This window comes from Ambystoma mexicanum, chromosome 6q (genome assembly GCF_040938575.1).
Source record: "Ambystoma mexicanum isolate Mex_15411 chromosome 6q, UKY_AmexF1_1, whole genome shotgun sequence".
NCBI lineage: Eukaryota > Metazoa > Chordata > Amphibia > Caudata > Ambystomatidae > Ambystoma > Ambystoma mexicanum.
This window is the reverse complement of record NC_090937.1, coordinates 1,260,313,260-1,260,334,738: the sequence shown is the minus strand read 5'-3', so window position 1 is coordinate 1,260,334,738 and position 21,479 is coordinate 1,260,313,260. Positions and strand designations below refer to the sequence as shown.

The following is a 21,479-nucleotide window of genomic DNA, read 5'->3' as shown; positions in this document are numbered from 1 at the left end:
AGAAACTCGTGAGCGACCCACAAATGAAAGCTACTCCCTGGCATCTTGGAACACGAGAGGCCATGCCCACCTGACAATACCCGGCGACGTCGACTTAGGTCACTATGAAATATTATGCCTGCAAGAAACCTGGCTGGTTAACAAACCAGTCTTGGATGGTTTCACAGTGACATTCTCTCCGGCAGTGAAAGGCCTCCTGGGCAGACCATCGTCTGGTTTGATAACCGCAATTAAAACCGGAGTGGGTTTCAGGGAGCCAACAACGTGGAAACAGTCCTACGAAATGCTGGTCACCTTGACCTCCAAAATTGATCATGGGGTACAGAAGACCAAAGGGCGACCGAACCATCTGGCTATCCTAAACTGCTATTGGAACCCCCAGAGAACGTCTATAAAATCTTTCTGCTCCTCCGTTGGAACCACGATTGATCAGCTTTACCTGGATTTTGAGAAAATCGAGCTTATCATCTGTGGCGATTTTAACGCCAAATACATGTCCGCCTCAAATGACCGCCAATGTTCGCCCCCGAAACGGGGTGGCCATGACCTCACAATTAAAAGAGGCAAAGCCTTGAAGGAAGTCCTTAAACTAAGAAACCTTCAAAACGCCACCGCTTTGTTCCCTAAACAACTAAACATCCCCACGTGGGAGCGAAACGGCTCGAACGCGACGCTCGACTATATTTTCATAACAAACGGCCTGATCCAAGACCTCTCTGACTTCAAGGTGACTAAAACGGTTAACAGTGATCACAATCTACTGTCCTGCACGTGGTCAACCATTAACCGGAAAGCAAGCTCTTACGATTGGACAATCGAAACCAATTTACAACAGACCCGCCTACGTTTGAACGAACAAAACATCAGGAAAATCAGGCAGGCCTGGGCAAACAAAGTCACCCAGGATGGAAATGAAGTAACGATCGAAAGACCAAACTACCTACCACTACTTCTAGAATTCCGGGTGAAAGGGCAAAAGAAAACGAGACATCGTCCTCTTAACCATCACAGTTACGATAAGACCCTGGTTGAAAAAAGGAAACTGGGCCGTAGACTGCTAAGAAGAGCAAAGAAGTCCAACGCAGAGGTCGACTGGTTGGCTTGGCGCCAAGAAGTCAAAACCTAAAAATCAAATGAATTTTGGACCCTTATAAAAGAGTCAAACAACACACAGACCTCCACACTTTCCAACGCAGTGGCCGAAGACACCTGGTGTAAATATTTCACGGCTGAATTTGACGGTCGATTGATAGAATCAGAATTTAAAAGTCAGGGCCCTAAATCATCTTGGGTCGACTTAACGAACAAGGACGACATCGAACTAGCCATACGAAAACTGAAGATCTCGAGAGCCCCGGGTCCGGACGGCCTTACCAACATGGACCTAAAAATGTTACCCAAGGAATGGGCGGAAACGATCAGTAAGATCTTTGCCGAATGCGGCAAAACAAAGATGGTGCCCGAATCATGGCAGAAGGCTGTAATAGTTCCCCTCTACAAAAAAGGACCGAGAAATGAACCAGCGAGCTATAGGCCAATCGCCCTTCTTGATATAATAGGCAAAATATACGCCACAGGCCTCCTAAAACATCTACACGCATGGAGTAAAAACAGTCCGTCCTTCGACATATTGCAAACGGGATTCCAAGAAAATGGATCCACCTCGATTAACTTAATGGTCCTAAACATTCTAAAAGCGAAAGTGAAAGAAGGCGCCCCTAAGGTCCACCTGGCCTTTGTGGACCTGTCAAAGGCCTTTGACAGAATTGACCGTCCTACTCTTTGGTCGAAACTTCAAGGGTGGAATTGCCCAGCCACGATCCTGGAGCCCATAAAAGCCCTCCACTCGCTCACTAAAATCAGAATCAAACTCAACTATCAGGGATCCTTGTCGGACGAAATCAGAGTAAATCGAGGTGTGAAACAAGGGTGCCCACTGGCACCAGCATTGTTTACCGCATTCCTAGGCGACTATCAATCATCTGAAAGCAGTATTAGATCATTCCCACCAGAAATTGGGAAATGTGAGATTCCTCGTCTGTTGTACGCTGATGACGTCATATTAATTGACCAAACCAAAGTGGGATTACAAAGAAAACTAAGGAACCTGGAGAGCTACATTGCTGACAATTATCTGGAGATCAACAAATCTAAGACCAAAATCTTAGTGATAGAAAAAGCTCAAACCAAAACAGTAAAAAAGCTTAGTGTTTTCCTAAATAACACCAAGATTGACGTAGTGTCAAACTTCAAATATCTAGGGATTCAATTGGACAGTTCCAGGACAGAAAGGACCCTTCAAAAACAAATATGGGAAAAAACAAAATGTCTGACCTCCCAAATGAGGGCAGTCGACCGAAAGTTCGGCAAATTTTCGGTAACACCGGCCCTATCCTTCTACAAAGCCAAAGTGGTTCCGGCCTTGATCTATGGAATGGAGGCGTCGCTGTACCTCCCACGCAGCCTTTGGTCCAAAGTCGAAGGGTACGTGTGGAAAACAGTTTTGTGTTTACCTAAATCATCGCCCATCCCAGCCATTAGAAGAGAACTTGGTCTGGTGTCTCTGGCATCAATGATAGACCAAAGCGCGATGCGCTTATACAGAAAAATAATCATGTCAGACACTCTACCCATTTTTAACATCTTACGGGAGAAAATCGAAACAGGAAATTGCGAGGCTTTGGCCAAATGGACCAAGCTTCGAAAAGACGATCTGGCAAAAATAGAGTGCTCGGAAAACGACCTGAAAGAAAATCCGGACCGTATCAAAAAGAAAATGGTAGAAATGGACTGGATCTGCACTACGGAAAAAGCTACTAGCTACAAACTCTTAAATCACTTACCTCCATCATTTAATAAAGTGAAACAACCCCTAAAATACTGCATTAAGTTTCCAGATAAGAAATTAAGAATGTCAATCATGAGAGCAAGACTAAACCTGATGCCAACCAGGGAAATTTTAACAATCAGAGGAGATTTATCCAACAAAAGGTGTCGTCTATGTAAAAAAGATTCCTCCATCGAGACGCTGAAACATCTGGTGATGGATTGCGATATCACAAAGAAAAACAGAACTACCTACCTCAACCCATTGGGGGAAAATTTGTGGATTTTTGAACCAGACGAATTATGGAAGAGACTGATCTCCGGTGAAAACACGAGATGGACGCAAGCCCTGGCTAAACTCATCGAACTCGCATTCAATCTGATAAACAGTAATCAGATCAGAGGTTAACCCGTAACGGTTTAACGCGAGAAGAAAGTAAAGGGCCGCTGAGAGTCCTGATTCGGTGTGTTAGGCAGGGGGGGGACTCTGGACTCCGAACCTCAAAGCTCCACTGTCGGTTTACAAACAGGTTGGAAAATGTACGTGTTGCCTTAATGGCAGCACTCTGAAGGAGATCAAAACACTTTCTTTTTGACAAAACTTAGTTCACTGAGTAAAGTTCAAAAAAAAAAAAAAAAAAAAAAGCAGAGTTGTGTGTGTCCTGATTAGTACTTCATGTTGTCAATATGCCTTGCAGGCCAATAACTGTGCAAAGTACCATAAATGTGAAACTAAAAAAGTGATTTATATTCCTTCAAATTGTTTAAAGAGTTGCAGAAATGTGTATCACATCAGCAAACGAAACAACTCTTTTTAATATGAAAATGTATCTTGGGTTGATGTGCAAACACCCAGCTCTATAAACTTCCCATTCTAGGCATCAAAGTACTACATTTTTTATTTGAATAAATGCAGGAAAGGACTAGTTGCAACTTATTTTTTTTACACAGCAAATATTAATGTGGATAAATACAGATAACATTACTTACTGTAAATATGGAAAAATACAGACGGAAATGTTGAACAAACAAATACTATAAAACCAGAAGCTTTTATTCTAATTTAAATTAATCAAAAGCTAGAAAGACCTTGGGAAACCATGGGAAACCCGGAATACTCGCTTCCGCATAGGTGTTAATGGCTGTACTGAGAAATCCAAAAAGTGCAAATCTTTCTTGTTTTGATTTCATTGAACAAGTGAAACTTTTACAAGTAGGAGGAGGAATTATGTATTCCTAATCATAAGAAGAATGATCTAGTTTTATTTAAAGAGTGCTTTTATTTAAAGCGATAACATTAAACATTTGTATATACATTTATTATTTCCCAAGGTTTATAACGTTTGAGAGGGGCTTGGATTTAGAGATTGGTTAATGAATCAGATGTCAGCCAAAAGTCACTTTTTAACAGTATTTCTTTCTCACGATAAATTTATTTGCGTCAATAAAAACAAAAATGTCCCCCCAGAACGGTTGAAGTTCTAAGGCGGTATAGAGTGTACCTAACCCCTCCCCGGATCTCAGTTTGACACACGTCAACCTTCTTCCAGCCTTCCCTTTGTCAGAAAATCCCTCCTTACATGCACAGACGGAAATTGTCTAATTGGGTCTATTTGGTTGGAAAGACAGACAAATGGCTATATTCATTGAATCATGTGGCATGACGTTATACTTGTAGGCCACACCCATGAATACATATTCTTTAATGACAACTCACATTTCAACTTGTCATAACTTTCTGCACACAACGAAAATCTTTATTTTCTTATACCTAAACTCTTTGGTGAAATAATGTTACCATGTGTACATATCTGTATAATTGTATTTGTTCTATGCTTGTGTCGTTTGCAAGGACTTTTCATAAATGCACTGTACACATAATTTCATAAATCTAGCAATGTAAATATGTAGATCCCTCCTCCCTGTATAACCCAGTACAAGACCTGTTATATGACAAGAACAGAGAGGTTTCAAGACACCCCAGCTTTGTTAACCATGCTTACTGTAGGTTAACAATGGGCTTTCTTCCTCATGCCGTGATGACATGCAAAGTTCTAAAGTACTAGCTTTTGGGGCATGTTTCTGAAAACTACATCTCTGTCTCTTGCAGGAAGCACGTGAAATCTGCAGAAGTTTCTTGCAGCTGGATAATGGCGAAGGGGTATTAATGGTGACAGACCCCCCATTTGGCGGTTTGGTGGAGCCACTGGCTCACAATTTCAAAAAGTTGATTGCCATGTGGAAGCCGGCTCCAGAAAAAGGTGTGATTGATGGATGACAAACATGCTTGTGATATCTGATAATCAGCGAACAGACATTACATGCAAGAATGTGAATCAAGGCCAGAGGACAAATAAGATTGTTTGGAATAGCTGTCCATGCAAGTGTTTTATTTATGTTTTACAGTTGCTGTCTATCTTTGTTATGCTATGTTGTTTTGTTATAGAATTTGTAAAGCGCGCATTTGCCAGAGGCAGCTTGGCGCTCATGGTTCAATTCATATAACGGAGTGTGCGGGTAGGGACATAAAGCTGAAATTTAACCCAAAGGTGTGCAGCTTCCACTCCATGTATGGCACGATGAACAACACAGAATGATTTGAATTCAATGCGTTTAGCCACCAGGAGCCAATGGAGGTTACTCAGAATAGGGGTGGCATGCGTATCATAAGGTGAACCAATAGCCACCCTGTAAAGACTGGAGGGACTATCTGTCAATCTACCCTCTATACGGTAGGGTAAAGGCACAGAACAACCCAGCCAGGGCTCTCAATTTGGTAGCCAGGGACGAGCAGGAAGGCTTAAACTTTCAGGAGGTGATGCTGGCAGGTTAAGTAGTGTTTCCCCATAACCCCCACCAAGCAATGTAAACACTATGTTAGGTGATAACACAGCTTCTTTATATAAAATAAGATCCAGTAATATATATATATTTAAATAACACTTTCTACTTGGAAATACTTTTTCAAAGAATGGCAAATGCATACACTCTATGTGGTACCACACAGTACTTAAATCAAGTAAGAAATGCACCAACTGAAGACAGTTTTAAATAGGCATGTGAATTCTTAAGTGAGGTGTATCAGCATAGAATAGGGTAGAAAAGCAGGTTAGTTGTGAACAGTGACAGAATGCTTACTTTACACTAGATATACAAATCTGTGTGAAGATTCCCCCCACCTGGGCAACCTTTATGGTCAAACTTAAGGAGTAACTTATCTTGTCTTATACATCCCAGTCCAATATTGTTCAATAACCTTCTGCTTTCTTTTAAAAGGTTCTGCCACCCCAAGGTACCTGACAGGCCACAGGAGAATAGGATCCAAGATGAATCTGGGACCCCTGGACGACTCTGAGGCTAGACAATGCTCTTCCTTGTCACAGTACCTTTGGTGCCTTGGCAGGCGAAGTGGCAGAGTTTCTCGGTTTCATTTGACGATTCCCTACGAGGATGGATCCCGTTGGAAGAAAGAGTCACTGGGATGCTGAGTCCACGAGAAAAATGGAACCAAAGTCTTTCTGAAGTGCAGCAGTTTTACTCTTCGCAGTGTTCTCCTTTGGTCGACGATTTCTCCGACTGTAGTAGTCCTGTGAAGATAAAACTTGCTGTAGGCTCCTTAAAGACTTAGCAGATGAGAGTAAGACATCTGGGACCCTTCGATGACTTAAGGCAGCGATGGGTGCTTAGGTCCTTTTTTGGTGTCGGGATTTGGAATATCACAGTTTTCCGACTTTCGGTTCTTCAGTGCTGCAGCCGCAGCATGGACCTCTGGACGACTTCTGACGACCTGGACTTGGAAGTGGACCTCGGACATTCACCAAGCAGGACCGTCGGGACGTCTTCATTAGCTTCTGGTGGCGGGAGACCCACCAACGGACCTTCCTCTGCACTCAGCGACTCTGGACTCTCTCCGGCAGGAAAAAGTAGTCACTGATGATGGCGAGGATGTCCTTTGAAATATTCTTAGGCAGTTTAGAAATTTCGCAGCGGTGGGTGTCCAGCAGCATTATGATAGGGTACCCCCTCTTCTGGGTAGTAGATGACAATGGCTTGCAGTGGTCACAAAACGCACCTCCGGACCCTCAGTGACACCAATGGACTTCTTCGACTCTGGATGTCCGGGCACTCCTCTTCAGGACTTCGAAGGCCCCTTCTCTGGACGGCAGGCACACCGGACCGGCTTCCAGGATACTTCAGTGAAGTGTAGCAGCTTGCACGATGGTCCCTCGTAGCTCGGGGAGAGCTCACTTTGCAGGTCCTCTCTGGAATAGTCTTGGAAGACACAACAGCTTTCAGATTACATTGAAAAATCTGTAGCAGCAGACTTCTCCTCCAGCTGGACTTCAAGAAGCAGCTTCTTCTTCCTTCAGGTTAAAGTGTCTGAGAAATTATCCTATAATAGGAGGTGCGCACAAAAGCAATTTACATCTGATTCCCGTATATTACTTTGTATGCGTCAGCAGTGAGGACCAGAAGGGTAAATTCTCAGAAACCCCTTCGATCAATAAGGTAGCAAGAGATTTGGAAAACCTCACTATCTGCGCTGCCAACCTATGTCAGAAAGAAACCTGTAACAGGGCCTCTGATAGTTATGTGTTATTAGACAATTGTGTCGTGAAGAAAACACCAATTCCTTCCTAAGGAATTATACAAGTTATCAGATGTATGGTTTAAGCAAAAAGATATTTTTTTTTTGTGTAAATTTGGTTTTATTAGTTTTACAAATACAAGTTATGCAGGAAAAGTATACAATAGGTACACAATTAAGAATTTCACTATAATAAAGCAAACCCCCCGAATCCCTTGTGTTTTGCGTCCGTCACATGTAAGCTTTCTGCGTGCATAATGTTCGCGCAACATCATAACTTTTTCCCACTTCCCAATCCCCACCCCCCACCCCCATGGTCAGAGCCTTTATCACAGATCGTGCAGCATTCATCGTACAACAATCAGAATCAGAATCAGAGTTTATTGTCGGGTTCACGTTATTCGTAAGAGTGTCCGTCGAAGAGTTCAACTTAAACGTCGTTTAGTTTGTTCCTTGCTCCTCCGCCATCAGAGTAAGGGCTGTGTTACGGGACAGACCGTCTGGTAGATATATGCTTTTGTATTCCATCCACAAGGTCTCAGTCTGTGAGAGTTTACCATGCAGCGATGCTGTTATGTGTTCCATTATACAAATGTTGGTGGATCCATGGATCCATTCATTTTTCATGGGGCTTGTGGCAGCCTTCCACCTCATAACCAGTGTTGCCCTAGCAGCCAGGAGCAGTTGCGGGGCTATGTCTTTGATCTTGACCCAGTGGTCTTCATCTTTCTCGAGGCCGAACAGTATGAGGTAGGTCGTGGGTGTTCTGGCAATGCCATCGACCTCTTTGATCCAGCCTAGAACTTCTGACCAAAATACCTGTATCCGGGGACATCCCCACCACATGTGCCAGTAGTCTGCCCTCTGTCCGCATCCACGCCAGCAGTCCGGACTTGCGGTCTGAAACATTTTGGATAATCTGATGGGGTCATACTGCCATCTGTGTAATAATTTGATTGCATGTAGTTTGTACTGATTTGAAATGGATATCCGTGTGGCTGCTTGGCATACAGTGTCCCAAAGTTCGGGTGTGAACTGTTCAGCGAAATCTTTTTCCCATCTGTTTTTTAGTGCGTCAGTGTTCACACCTTCTCCCTCTATCAATGCCCTGTACATGTCTGATATTAGCCCCTTCATTACAGTTCTTGAGTCCAGTATTTTCTCAAAGGGGGTGAGTTCTCATCAGTTTGGGTCTCCACATGGTTCTTGTCAAAACCCCTTTGAGTTGTAGATATTGAAATGTGGATAATGAGCCTATTCCCAGGGCCTCGGTCAGCTCAGGGAGTGAAATAAAGGCGTCTTTCCTTTGTAGTTGGCCTACTCTCTCTCTAAGCCCGCCTCGTACCAGCTTTGGTACCTTCCTACATCCGGAATGTGGTCGTTGATTCCTGGGGACCATAAATGGCTCAAGGGGCTCAGCCAGGTGGCAATGCCTTGCATATTCGTGCCATGCGTCCAGATGTCCCAGATGGTCATAAGTATCGGGTGATCTTTGAGTTTTCGACATATACGTTTCTTGGGTGCCCAGAGCCATTCAGATACTGCGGCCGGCGAAAAGTAATGGTTATCCATATTGACCCACTGGATGTTTGTCTGGTCGTGCAGGTGTGGGATCAATACTCTGAGTTGTGAGGCTTCATAGTATTTTTGGAGGTTGGGCAGACCAACCCCTCCCTTGTCTTTGGGAAGTATTAAAGTCTTATATGGGATTCTCGCTTTCTTCCCCTGCCATAGAAAGTGGAGCATGGCCTTTTTGATTTCAGTAAAGAAGCTTTTCGGAATCCTAACGGGTAATGTCTGGAAGGGGTACAAGAAGCGGGGAAGTGATACCGTCTTTATTGCGTTTAGCCAACCTAGCCAGGAGATTGTGAGTTCATCCCACCTCGTTAAATCAAGTTTGAATTGTTTCAGTAGGGGGGGAAAGTTAGCTTCAAATAGGTCCTCTAAATTTCTCGTTATTTGTATCCCCAGATATTGCAGTTTTGAATGCTCAATATGTAGGCCGAGTGAGGAAAATTTGATGGTGTTGTCATCCTCTTGGCCCTGTAGAGGAAAGAGTGTCGACTTTGTTCTGTTTACTTTAAACCCAGAGAGTTTGCCGTATTCCTCTATTAAGGATAGAGCTTGGGGGACGGAAGAGGAGGGGTTCGTGATATGAAGGAGGATGTCGTCAGCATAGAGGGCAATTTTATATTCCGTTGTCCCCAGTCGGATACCCTTGAGCGTGGGGTCCGCTCTCATCGTTATTGCCAGGGGCTCAAGAGAGAGGGCAAAGAGAATCGCAGAGAGGGGGCACCCCGTCGGGTCCCACGTTGGAGATTAAACCACCGTGAGTATTCACCATTCTCAAATATAGATGCTTTGGGGTCTGTATACACCGCATGTATTGCCTGTCTGAATTTATCGCCCAATCCCACCTTTCGTAGTACCGCCTTTAGGAACTCCCACTCCACCCTGTCGAAAGCCTTTTCTGCACCAACAGAGAGTAAGATCGGGTCATTCTCCAGATGCTGGGACGCGTGGATTAGGTGGAGGGTTTTGCGGATTGTGTCTGCCCCCTGTCTTCCTAATGAACCCAACTTGATCAGAGTGTATGAGTTGTGGGACAAGGGATTCGAGTCTCGCCGCCAAAACTCTAGTATAAATCTTTGCATTGAGGTTGAGTAGCGAGATGGGGCGATATGAAGCGCAATTCGTGGGGTCCCTCCCAGCCTTGGGGATGACAGTAATCAGTGCCCTGGTGAAAAAGTCTGGGGGTTTCCCTGTTTCCATTATGTCATTGAAGAGGAGTGTCAGAAAGGGAGCTAATATGGGCATGAAGGTTTTATAAAAGCCGGCTGTATAGCCGTCTTCCCCCCTGGGGACTTGCCCAAAGTCAGCCTCTTTATAGCAGCCTGGACCTCCATTTCCGTGATTGGCGATTCTAGGGATTCGGCATCTGTGCCAGGAATGCAGGGTACATCTATTGAGGACAGGTATGACTCAATCTCTGATGGCCCTATGTCCACGTCGGAGGAGTATAATGTTTCATAAAAGTTGGCAAAGCATTCTGGAATAGTGGTGTGGGCGTATGGTGTAGGGGAGGAATCGTCTTTATTCTCTATTACTTTACGGTCAACTCTTTGTTCACGCAGCCTGGCAGCAAGAAGTGCATCAGCCTTATCGCCTTTTTCGTAAAATTTGTGTTTTAAAATTCTCAGTTTGCGCACAACCTGTTCATACTCAAGGAGTTTCAATTCGCTTCTTTTTTCTTTGGCCCTATTCATTTTCTGTGGGTCTAATTCTTCATCCACTTTGGATTTGCTTTCTAACTGGCAGATTTCGGCTGGTAGCCTTTGTTCAACGAGGGCACGTTCCCTCTTTTTCAATGCGCCTTCCCTTATCAGAATCCCTCTCCAGGTAGCCTTCCCAGCCTCCCACACCGTTTGTCTGGACACTTCACCATTGTCGTTCGCTTTGAAAAATTCAGAGATCTCTGTCTCCATTTCTGTTCTGAAGACAACATCTCTCCAGAGGCTCTCATTACAACGCCATTTTCCATTGTTTTTTGGCAAATCAGCCCACTGGATGTCCGTGAGGACCATGTCATGGTCAGACCAAGCGATCGATATTATCTGTGCTTGTGATATCACCTCGGAGAGCTCCCTGGAGAGATATATATAATCGATACGGGTGAACGTATTGTGGGGAGCTGAATAGAAGGTGTAGCCCAGTTCTTCCGGATGGCGGACCCTCCATGCATCTATCATATTGTACAGTTCCATCATATGAGCCAGCTCGGAGAGTTCGGGCCTGTCTTGCTGCACCATATCGGGGTTCCCAGGTTTGCGATCTTTCGCCGGATACGCCCTTTGGTTGAAATCCCCTCCCAAGATAATGTGCCCTGTGGCTTCAAGTAGTATCTTAGGGATTGTTCTGGAAAGAAATCTAGATTGGGCTGTGTTTGGGGAATAAAGAGTAGCAATGGTGACACTCAGCTTACCCAACTGACCGTTCACCAGCATTGCACGTCCTTCTACATCCGACCATGTCTTGGTTAGTGTGAAGCCTGTACCTTTCTTGATGAGGATTCCCACCCCTCCCCTCCTGAACGGGCCCGACCCCCAAAACTCGAACCCAACTCGTTTCCCCAGGACCTGTCGTTCCTCTCCTTTTATGTATTTTGTTTCCTGTAATAGTAGGATGTCTAGACCACTTCTACGAAATTCCCTGGCCACAAGGGACCGTTTTGTCAGTGAGCTGAGCCCTTTGACATTGAGTGTCCCGACTCTTAGGGAGGCGAGCTCCCTTATGTTAATGTTTGCCATGTGATCGATAACGTTCTTTTATCTCAGATTGTGAGCTGCATCGGTTGTTCTGAGGTGCATTTGATATTACTCTGACCCGTTTCCCTTCTTTCGGCCCCTCCCGACTCTCCCCACTCCCCTCCCTTCTCCCCTGTCGAAGGCGTTCAAGTGAGCCCGGTTGACAGCACCGAGTCGGCATCGAACCACCTGTGGGGGTCGTTACTTCACGCCCCTCATTTTCATACTACTCCTCTTAACTGAGTTGAGCCCTTCCTTGGTTCCCCCCTAAATTTCTCCATTCTCATCTTGGAACGATATACATGTTAACGTCTTATTGTAGCATTGGTAGGTGAAACATGTGTGTTCGTCTTACCAGAGTCGATCAATTTCAGTTTTCCCCCTCCGGAGAGAGGTTACCTCTTCGGAACATTCGAGATCCTTTTACTTTCTTCCTCCTGGGTCCCTGAATCAGCCATTCGCGGTCTCCTTTTTTCACCTCTCGCAGGCTTTCCCCGTCTAGTCGGGGCTCAAGAAGGTCTGAGATGCATTTCTGTATTTCTTTTTCAGATCGCAATCTAAATTTGGTTCCCTCATATTCGAACATGAGAGAGAAAGGGTAACCCCATCTATATCGAACATTCTTCTCCTTGAGTTTCCTTTTGAGGGGGCCACACCTTTTCCTTAGGGCCAATGTTAAGGGGGAGAGGTCCTGATATATCGAGATCCGGGCCCCTCCCAGCGTCATCTCATCGCTTTCCCACGCTTTCTCGAGGATTCGGGCTTTGTCTCTGAACCGGTGGAACCGGGCGAGGACTGATCGTGGACCCCCTGGAGGGCCACCGGCTCTGTGAATTCTTTCCGTCATTGGTCCATCCACCGCGTCATCAGCTACAAGAAGTTTGATGATATTGTGGAGAGTTTCCCTCAGGTCCGCTTCTGTTTCGCCCTCCCTTTCCGGGATTCCAAAAATGCATAGATTGTTACGGCGCTCTCTGTTTTCCAAATCATCGAGTTTGAGTTTAAACTCTTCTTCTTTGTGCTCCAGTTCTGATAGTCTCTGATCGAGTTGGATCTCAAGGGTGTCAATGGAGGCCTGATTGTTCTCTACCCCTTCGAGCCTGTCTTCCATATTGTCCAGCCTTTGGGTGATTTTATCTATCTCCCCCCCTATGTTGGCGCCCAGATTTTTAATTTCTCCTAGCAGGGCAGCGATGTCGCCTTTTGTTGCTGCGGCCAGGTCATTCGCTGTGGTAACGTTGTTTGCCAGTGTAGACCTTGTTGGTGTATGTGGGGTGGCGGTGTAGGCAAAAGGAGCCAACTTGTGCCTAATGTCCATGTAATCTCCTGGCAGTGTGGTCAGCCTGCCGGTCTTGCTGGTCAGTGTCGTGGGCTCTTTGTCCCGACAGGCTAGGCAGAGGAGGCACACGCCCCTGCGTTGGGGGCCTTACCCTCTGCGCTAGTTCGTCGTGAGTTTTGGCAGATTTGTACCTCTTCAGCGGTGGCGGGACAACTTCAGCGCCAGGCTAGAGTGTTGAGGATATGTTGCCGAGGTGTCGAGGGCAGTGGTGGTCTTGGTCCGTATAGTCGGAGGAGGCACTCGCCCTGTTTCCAGGGGCCGTACCCTCCTTTTGGTATGGCTTCTATTGCAACAGGTGGGGTGCCTTTCCAGAGACTTCACAGACATTCCTTGCGTGTTCTCGGGGGGTGCAGCGTCGTTCAATTATTGATTTGCCGCCTGTGCAGGGTAGGCGTACACCCCCTGGTTTACCTCGGGTGTTGCAGGGGGCCCCCCTTTTTCCAAAATCCGCGTGTGCTGTCGGGGTGTCTCTTGAGGGGTACTTCGTGCCAGGCTGTAGTGGGGGGCCTCTATTGTGCGCAGAATTAGGGCACTGTCTGGCTTTCCAGTCCTCCTTGATCACCGTTGCCGTGTGGATGTTCTCTACTGATGGGCCCTCTGAATGTGCCAGGGGGTCTCTGGGGCCTCGTAGGTACCACTTTCGCAGGTCCGTGAGGGGAGGTGTTGATGAGGCACAAGATCTGGACAAATGGTGTCGCGTTCCCAGCCGCTGCGGGCCTGCTTTGTGTCCAGGGCGGGATTGCGCGTAATATACGCGGGTGTCCCCTACGTGGCCCACTGAGTGCCCGTGCGGGTGGCCTCCTCTCGAATCCGCGCAGCGTCCCCTGCTATGTCTTCACCACCACACCGGGGGCTCTGCGCCACAATCAAGGCAAGTCACGCCGCAGGGTCGAGCCGCGACAGTGTGCCGGGGGTCTGGATTGGGCCCAGGGAATAGGCCCGTGATTTGGCTCCAACACGGTCTGAGGGCTGCGGGGGGCGGTTGTCTGATCGCGTGCTGCCTCTCACCTTATTTCAACAAACGTGCCCCCATGTCGAGCTGACAACAGGTCTTTAAATTGGAAACCTGACTCAGGATTTTATGCCTGTTTGAAAATACCTCGCGCAACTGTGAATATATTGAAAATGTTATATTTGTTTACGCCCTGAAGACAGCCCGGTTAGGTATTTTCCCCCTTTTTTCTCCACCCTAACGTCGAGCCACCGAAATTCGACACTCGACGCCGAACCGGAGAAGAAGGCGACCATTGAGAGCTTCACGACGGAGTGGGCCTAGGAAGGCCTCTGGCCTCGGCCCGGGCCTTGGAAGGCCTCTGGCCTCGGCCCTACAAGTAGGGAGAGCGGGGGGTGGACACACTCTACACTCTTATATATTCACTTATATATATATATATATTCCTACATTTAACAGCCCGCTGCCTCAAGCTGCATATGGAGGGTACCCCTTTCCAATTTTGCCCAAAGTGCAACCGCAAGTATCCTTGGGTTGACGGACACGCCACGTGCAATCTCTGCTTGCCAAGGGATCACCGCGAGGCAAATTGCAGAGCGTGTAGTAGGTTCAAGCCTAAAACACTAAAAGACCGTTCCACCAAGCGTTGGGCCCATCACACCAGGCGTCAAGAGGCCATGGCCGCGGAGGGTGCCTTCAGCGACGGCAGCGATGCCGTTTTTTCAGACGGCGAGGGCAACACAGCGTCGAAAGACAGCCAGGCGCAGGTCCCCGACCTCGGAAGGTCGTCCGGCAGGGCGGCTATGGGGAATACCCCCGGCGACGTAAGCGCATCCCACAGCACTTCCAAACGCACAAAGTCCCACCGAGACTCGACGTGCACGTGGAGCTCCCGGAAAGAGGCACATAGGGAACGGTCCAAATCGGCGTCCTCTGGGCGTTCGCGATCTAGATCGCCGCATGACGCCAGGCAATCATCCACTATTGTCAAAAGTGCCTCGCTCCCCAAGGCAACCGAGGTTCGATCGTCGGAAGATGAAACCGACCTCTACCCCCAGACCGCACTCCAGGAGTCGGCGTCAGTACAAGTAACGCCCATTCCTGAATCCCAACCTACACGGTTGAAGGATAGTACCGAAGCTCGACGCCAGGTGTCGAAAAGCTCCGAAGGCCCAAAGAACCAGGGCAAACACTCTTCCAGCCACGGGGAGGGGGGAAAACAACAGAGGAAGCAGTCTCAGCCTACTTCCACACCGCAGAAACATTCCACTCCACTCAAACAGACAGACGGGTCTCACACCTCTATTATAGATGAGTCAGGGAAACTCCCCCCAGGCAAAGTCATTCCCAGTTCAAGAGAGTGGTCCAGTGAGGACATAGATAGAGTCATGTCAAGAATGTCATCATTGGCAGATTTCTATTATAAAAATCCCGAACATTTTCTCACTTACAACCCCGACGGGTCAGCACCCTCAGGCTCCAAGGATTCTATCGCCCCAAGTAAAAAGTCCAGGTTCGAAACAACACAGTCTTCAGATCCCTTCCACATTCACCCTTATTCTCAGGAACAAGAAGATCCTTCCCTTTGTGAGGATACAGATTTGGGCATGTTGGAAGAACAGACTGGGACAGACTAGTATGGGGATGATGAGGATCAAGAGGAGGAAGAGGATGACCCAGAAATATACAGGGTAGATTCCCCGGTAGATAAAGAACCACCGGTTACCGACTCCCCTGTCGACAACCAGCCCCTCCTAAATGAGGTCCTATCTAGAGCAGCAAACCACTTCCACATTGAGACCCAGGGTGCTCAAGAGGAAAGAGATTTTACCCAAGAGTTGGTGGGAGAAAGGGGACCTGTTGTGCAGGCCATCCCTATCCTTAAGTCCATCAAAAGAAGAATAGACCCTTCATTGGTAAACCCCAATCTCACCAGGGCAGTCAATCCCAGGATTGAAAAGCAATTCTGGGCAGCCCAATCAGACCCACTGGATATAAGAGGGCATCTGAAACCGGACTCCCTAATCGTTAAAAACACCCGCAAGAGGGCAGGAACACCCTTGTCATCATCAGAAGCTCCTCCCGACAAGGAGAGCAAGAAGATCTATGGGTTCGGCAGAAAGGTTGCCTCCACTTCCGCCTACCAAGCAAGAATCGCCAACTCCACCACCCTACTGGCGAGTTATAACTGCCACCAGTGGGAGGAAGTCGCGGCACTCATAGATTCCGCCCCAGAGCTCCTAAACAGCCAATTGGCACGAGTCTCAGCGGAAGGGAGAGCCGTATCTGGTTGCATTTTAAAGGCAACATTTGATGCCGCAGATAATGCCGGTAGATTGATAGCAGAGGGTACTGTTATCAAGAGACACGCTTGGTTACGGCAGTCTGGAATCAAAGCCGAAACACAAGCATCATTGTTAGACAAACCGGTGGAGCCAGATCTATTGTTCGGTATGGCGGTTGAGGACGCGCTGAAAAATGCCAAGGACGAGTATGAAACACTCAAGTCCCTAGGCCAACTAACCACCAAACCCCCTAATCAAAGGGGTAATGGCAATTTTCGCCGCACACGCGGACAAAATTCCCAAAGAGGGTCAAGCTATTCCCAGGGCCAGGGTACGCAGTAGAACAATAACCAACAGTCTACCCAAGGTTATAGTAGAGGGAATAAGAGAGGACAGGGTAAGGGTAGAGGCAGCCCCAGTAGACGCGGCGGCACGCCTCCACCAAAACAGTGACGCTCCGTTCAGGGTCCCTTCTCACGCATCCCCAGTAGGAGGACGCATTTCCAACTTCACCCAAGCGTGGGAAGGGATCACATTAGACAGATGGGTGCTGTCTACAATGTCCGCAGGATACTGCATAGTACTTTTAGAGCGTCCCCGAAACCACCCTCCATGACAAAGAACACATTCTCTAGACCACCAAAGAATCCTCCTCGAGGAGATCGTCAATCTGCTAGCAAAGGACGCAATCAAACTCGTCCCGGGACACCAGGGTATTTATTCAACTTACTTCCTTGGTATTTCCATGTTCCCAGCGCACAGAAAGTACTTGCGCTTCAAGGTGGACAGTCGGCACTACCAGTTCAAAGTACTGCCCTTCGGTATAGCCTCGGCTCCAAGGATATTCACCAAGGTACTGGCGGTGGCGGCAGCACACCTACGCAGGGAGGCTATCCCGGTGTACCCTCACCTGGACGACTGGCTCATCACGGGGGAAACCCCAGCGATTTGCAGAACGAACATTCAAAGAACTATCGACTTCCTCTTCGAATTGGGTTTGTCAATAAACGAGAAAAAGTCAAGTCTGGTGCCAAGCACCTCCAAACAGTTCCTAGGAGCTATCCTAGACACACAAGAGGGGTTGACCTTTCCATCAGAGGAAAGAATTCGGAATATACTACTGCAAATTCCTCAATATCAGGCCGGTCGTCAGATAACGGTACGCAAAGCAATGAGTTTGCTAGGCATGGTGGCGTCATGCATTTACCTGGTCCCCCACGTGCGCCTGCGCATGCGTCCCATGCAGGAATGGTTGGCGAAACAGTGGTCTCAGGCAAGTGGTCAATGGGACGATCTAGTGGTCGTTTCGCCAACACTGGTACAAAGTCTTCACTGGTGGACAAGAGAAAATCTGTCCAAGGGGAAACCCTTTTACGATCCCGAGATACAGGCGGTAGTCACAACCGATGCATGCTTGACAGGGTGGGGAGCTCACCTCCTCCACAACACAGCTCAGGGGCTCTGGTCTCACTCACATCAACCTGCTAGAGCTTCTGGCAGTATTCAGAGCGCTTCAAGCGTTCGAACCCTACCTGCTGAATCTGTCAGTGCAGATCCGGACGGACAGCATTACAGCCATGTTTTACATAAATAAGCAGGGAGGGACTCGTTCGCCAAATCTGTCCAAACTTGCACAGAAAATGTGGACATGGGCACTCAAACGGAACATCTTCCTGTCATCGCAACATGTTCCAGGGGATCTCAATTCTCTAGCAGATGTACTAAGCAGAGATCCCCTCCCAGAGGAGCACGAATGGTGCCTACACAGAGAAATCGTAGAAGATCTCTTCTCTCAGTGAGGTTCCCCCACCATAGACCTATTCGCAACAAGTGAAAACAGTCAATGCCCATGATTCGCGTCCAGATTCCCACAACCAGGATCCCAGGGGAACGCTCTGTGGATGAACTGGTCAGGAATGTTTGCATACGCTTTTCCACCAACTCCTCTCATCAGGAAGGTGGTGAACAAGATGAACAGGGAATCGATGACGCTCGTCCTAGTTGCTCCCATGTGGGCGAGACAACCGTGGTTCCCACACTTACGCAGTCTAGCGACATGCGACCCCATCAAACTCCCGGCCTGGTACAACCTACTGTCCCAGCATCAAGGTCAAGCAGTACATCCTCTACCCAGCTCAATGAACCTAGCAGCATAGCTCCTGAGGTCATAGAGTTTGGACATCTAAATTTGCCTCAAAGATGTATGGACATCCTAAAAGAATCTAGGAAGCCTAACACGAGGCACTGCTACTTTGACAAGTGGAAGAGATTCGTTATCTGGTGCCAGAATAGACAAATCAACTCAGTTGATTGCACTCCTTCAACTATTGTTACATACATGCTCCACCTGCTGGATGCAGGACTGGTTTTTAACTCACTGAAGGTGCATCTGGCAGCTCTGTCAGCATACACCACCTCCCATAACAAGGTGTTGTGGTGGAAAGTCCCAGTGGTTAAAGCCTTCATGGAACGAGTAAAGAGACTTCACCCTCCTATTTCAAACCCACCACCAGGGTGGGACCTTAATGTGGTGCTAGCTAAACTCATGGGCCCCCCATTCGAACCCATGCATAAAAGCAGTCTCGAACACCTGACTTATAAAACAGCCTTCTTAGTAGCTATTACATCAATAAGAAGGGTTAGTGAAATTCAGGCTCTGTCAGTGCAGGATCCTTTCTTTACAGTTCACAAGGATAAACTGGTTTTGCATACACACCCTAGGTTCTCACCTAAGTTTATTTCCAAATTCCACGTGAACCAGTCCATCGAGCTTCCGGCTTTCTTCCAAAACCTACAAAGCTCGGCTGAGGTGAAACTTCACACCCTAGATGTGCGTAGGGCGGTCCTCTACTATGTAAACAAGACCAGACCGCTAAGGAAAACAGACCAACTGTTTGTCTCCGTAGCTACAGGCAGAGAGGGGGATCGCGTCTCTAAAGGTGCCATCTCTAAGTGGATTATTAATTGTATCCAGCTGTGTTACTCCCTTTCTGGAAAAACTCTGCCTTTCACGCCAAGAGCCCACTCTACAAGAGGCATTGGGGCCACTCTGGCTTTCATTGCAAATGTTCCCCTTGATACCATTTGCAAAGCAGCTACTTGGAGCTCTATTCACACTTTTACTCAGCACTACTGCATTGACACACATTCCAAGACAGATACACAAGTGGGACAAGCGGTTCTAAGTCATTTATTTGCTCATGACCCTTCTCACATCCCACCTCCTTCTTCAGGTACTGCTCGCTAATATATGCACAGCATGTGATCTAAGCAGATTCCACAAGCCTCAGAAGTGATACATTACTCACCGTAATCGTATTTCAGATGCTTGTATCTGCTTAGATTCACATGTGACCCACCCTTCCTCCCCTCTGAGAGAAGGCGCATGGATGCTCGTAGTCTTACCTTTCTTTCTATCTGCTTGGATTATCTGTACTCGCGCTACTCCTCATGCTACCTCATGTCAGACAAAATACAATCTGAGGGTCCTACACGCGTGAGGGTTCATGGGTACATTGGACGTCACACTAGGGATAGTATTACTGGCATGCCCTGTGTCGACGCCCATTTTCGAGTTTCGAAAAACAAACTGTAATACTCTGCAACTTCCACTAGATGTCGGCCTATGCACAGCATGTGATTCTAAGCAGATACAAGCATCAGAAATACGATTACGGTGAGTAATGTATCCCATATATATATAAGGATAGGGGATAGGGGACAGGGCTGAGCCCTGCAGAACCCCACAAGAGAGAGGAACGGATGCTGAGCGAAAAAAAGGAGAGCGAGATAGGGTTTGTGCCCTTTCTGAGAAGGAGGAGGAAAGCCATGTCAGTACTGGGACGGAGATACCAGCTAGGGCGAGGCGATCCAGTTGGATGGAGTGGTCAACTGTATCAAATGCTGCTGAGAGATCTAATAATACCAGCGCCAGATCGTCCATAGCTGAGACGAGAAAACCAGACTAAAAGGAGCAGAAGAAACCGCACTCCTCCAGGAACTGGCTTAGCATAGGGGAGGGGACTCAAAAAGTTTCATTGAAAAAAGAAGAAAAATAGGTCGGAAATTAGCCAGATTAGAAGGGTCCATTGGAATCATTGGAATCAGCCCGGTGGTGCACGACACACATTCACCGCTTCAGTGACCCGAGGAGCGAATTTAGGCATGATTTCTTTTCCAGATATCCAAGAGCACAGGGTCCAAAGGTGATGCCGACTTAAGTTTAGAGGTTGCCTGTAGGATGTCTTCTTCAGAGATCACAGGGAAGGAAGACCAGGAGTGGACAGAAGTTTCCTGAATAGGGGTATCCTCAGAATGGCCAATGGCAGATATACTTGCCCGGATGTCGATCATTTTCTAAACAAAAAAGGACGAGAGGGAATCACAGAAAACCTGTGATGGAACTACCCTGGATGAATAATTAGAAGAAGATGTAACTGAACGTACCAGGTAAAAATGTCCTTGGGTTGGTTCAAAACTGCTTCAACTCTCTCCTGAAAGAAAGAGCATGTGGCCCTGCTGATAGTGCTCGAATGGACTGTAGAGGCAGCTAGAAATGCCTGCCTATCACTAAACAATTAGCCTGCCCACCACTTGCGCTCAGCCTGTCTGCGTTTTAACTGCAAGAATGTAAGATCTTCCGTAAACCAAGGTTGTGTCGGGCGATTGCGGGTCTTAACCAAGCATTTTGGGACCATCTCATCAGCGCATATGGTAGTTGCTTGTATAAAGGTCTGTTATCTGGACACTGCCACACTTTTCTGTCAAGCAGGAGACAATGTGTTTCTTGTTCATTGAGTGCCAGCTACAGCTCATCTCATGTTGGCAATCGTGCTTTTCATGCAAGATAAACATGAGTAATATAAACCATGATTGTTTAAAAATAACTGACAAAAAATAACTTGAAAAAGCACAGAAAAACTCTGATAAATACAGGGATCAAAATAAGGGTTTGATAAGCAGGAACTAAAAGCAGCCACTGGGTTGGGTGTCCGGCATCCCCAGTAAGCTGCAGCTACCTGTGAGGGGTCAGACACAAGGTATTTGTATTCTCAAGTGAAGACATTTTTTGAAACAAAAACGGGTTGGGAAACCACCTAACTAGCTCTATTCTAAGAGGAATTTCCCTACCTAGAAATCAAAACTAAGGATCAGTCTGTCACGAAGTCAGTTAACTGAAAAGCCA

General features: G+C 47.2%; 1 protein-coding gene across 3 annotated transcripts in view; it reads left to right on the top strand.

The window, feature by feature from the left end:
- The window catches only part of ZCCHC4 (zinc finger CCHC-type containing 4), a 939,775-nt gene that overhangs the window by 475,154 nt on the left and 443,142 nt on the right, over window positions 1–21,479 (top strand). For all 3 annotated transcript variants that reach the window (XM_069631857.1, XM_069631859.1, XM_069631858.1), the window contains one exon: window positions 4,937–5,087. In XM_069631857.1, coding sequence (XP_069487958.1) covers window positions 4,937–5,087 — 151 coding nt within the window. The remainder of the gene's footprint in view (window positions 1–4,936; window positions 5,088–21,479) is intronic.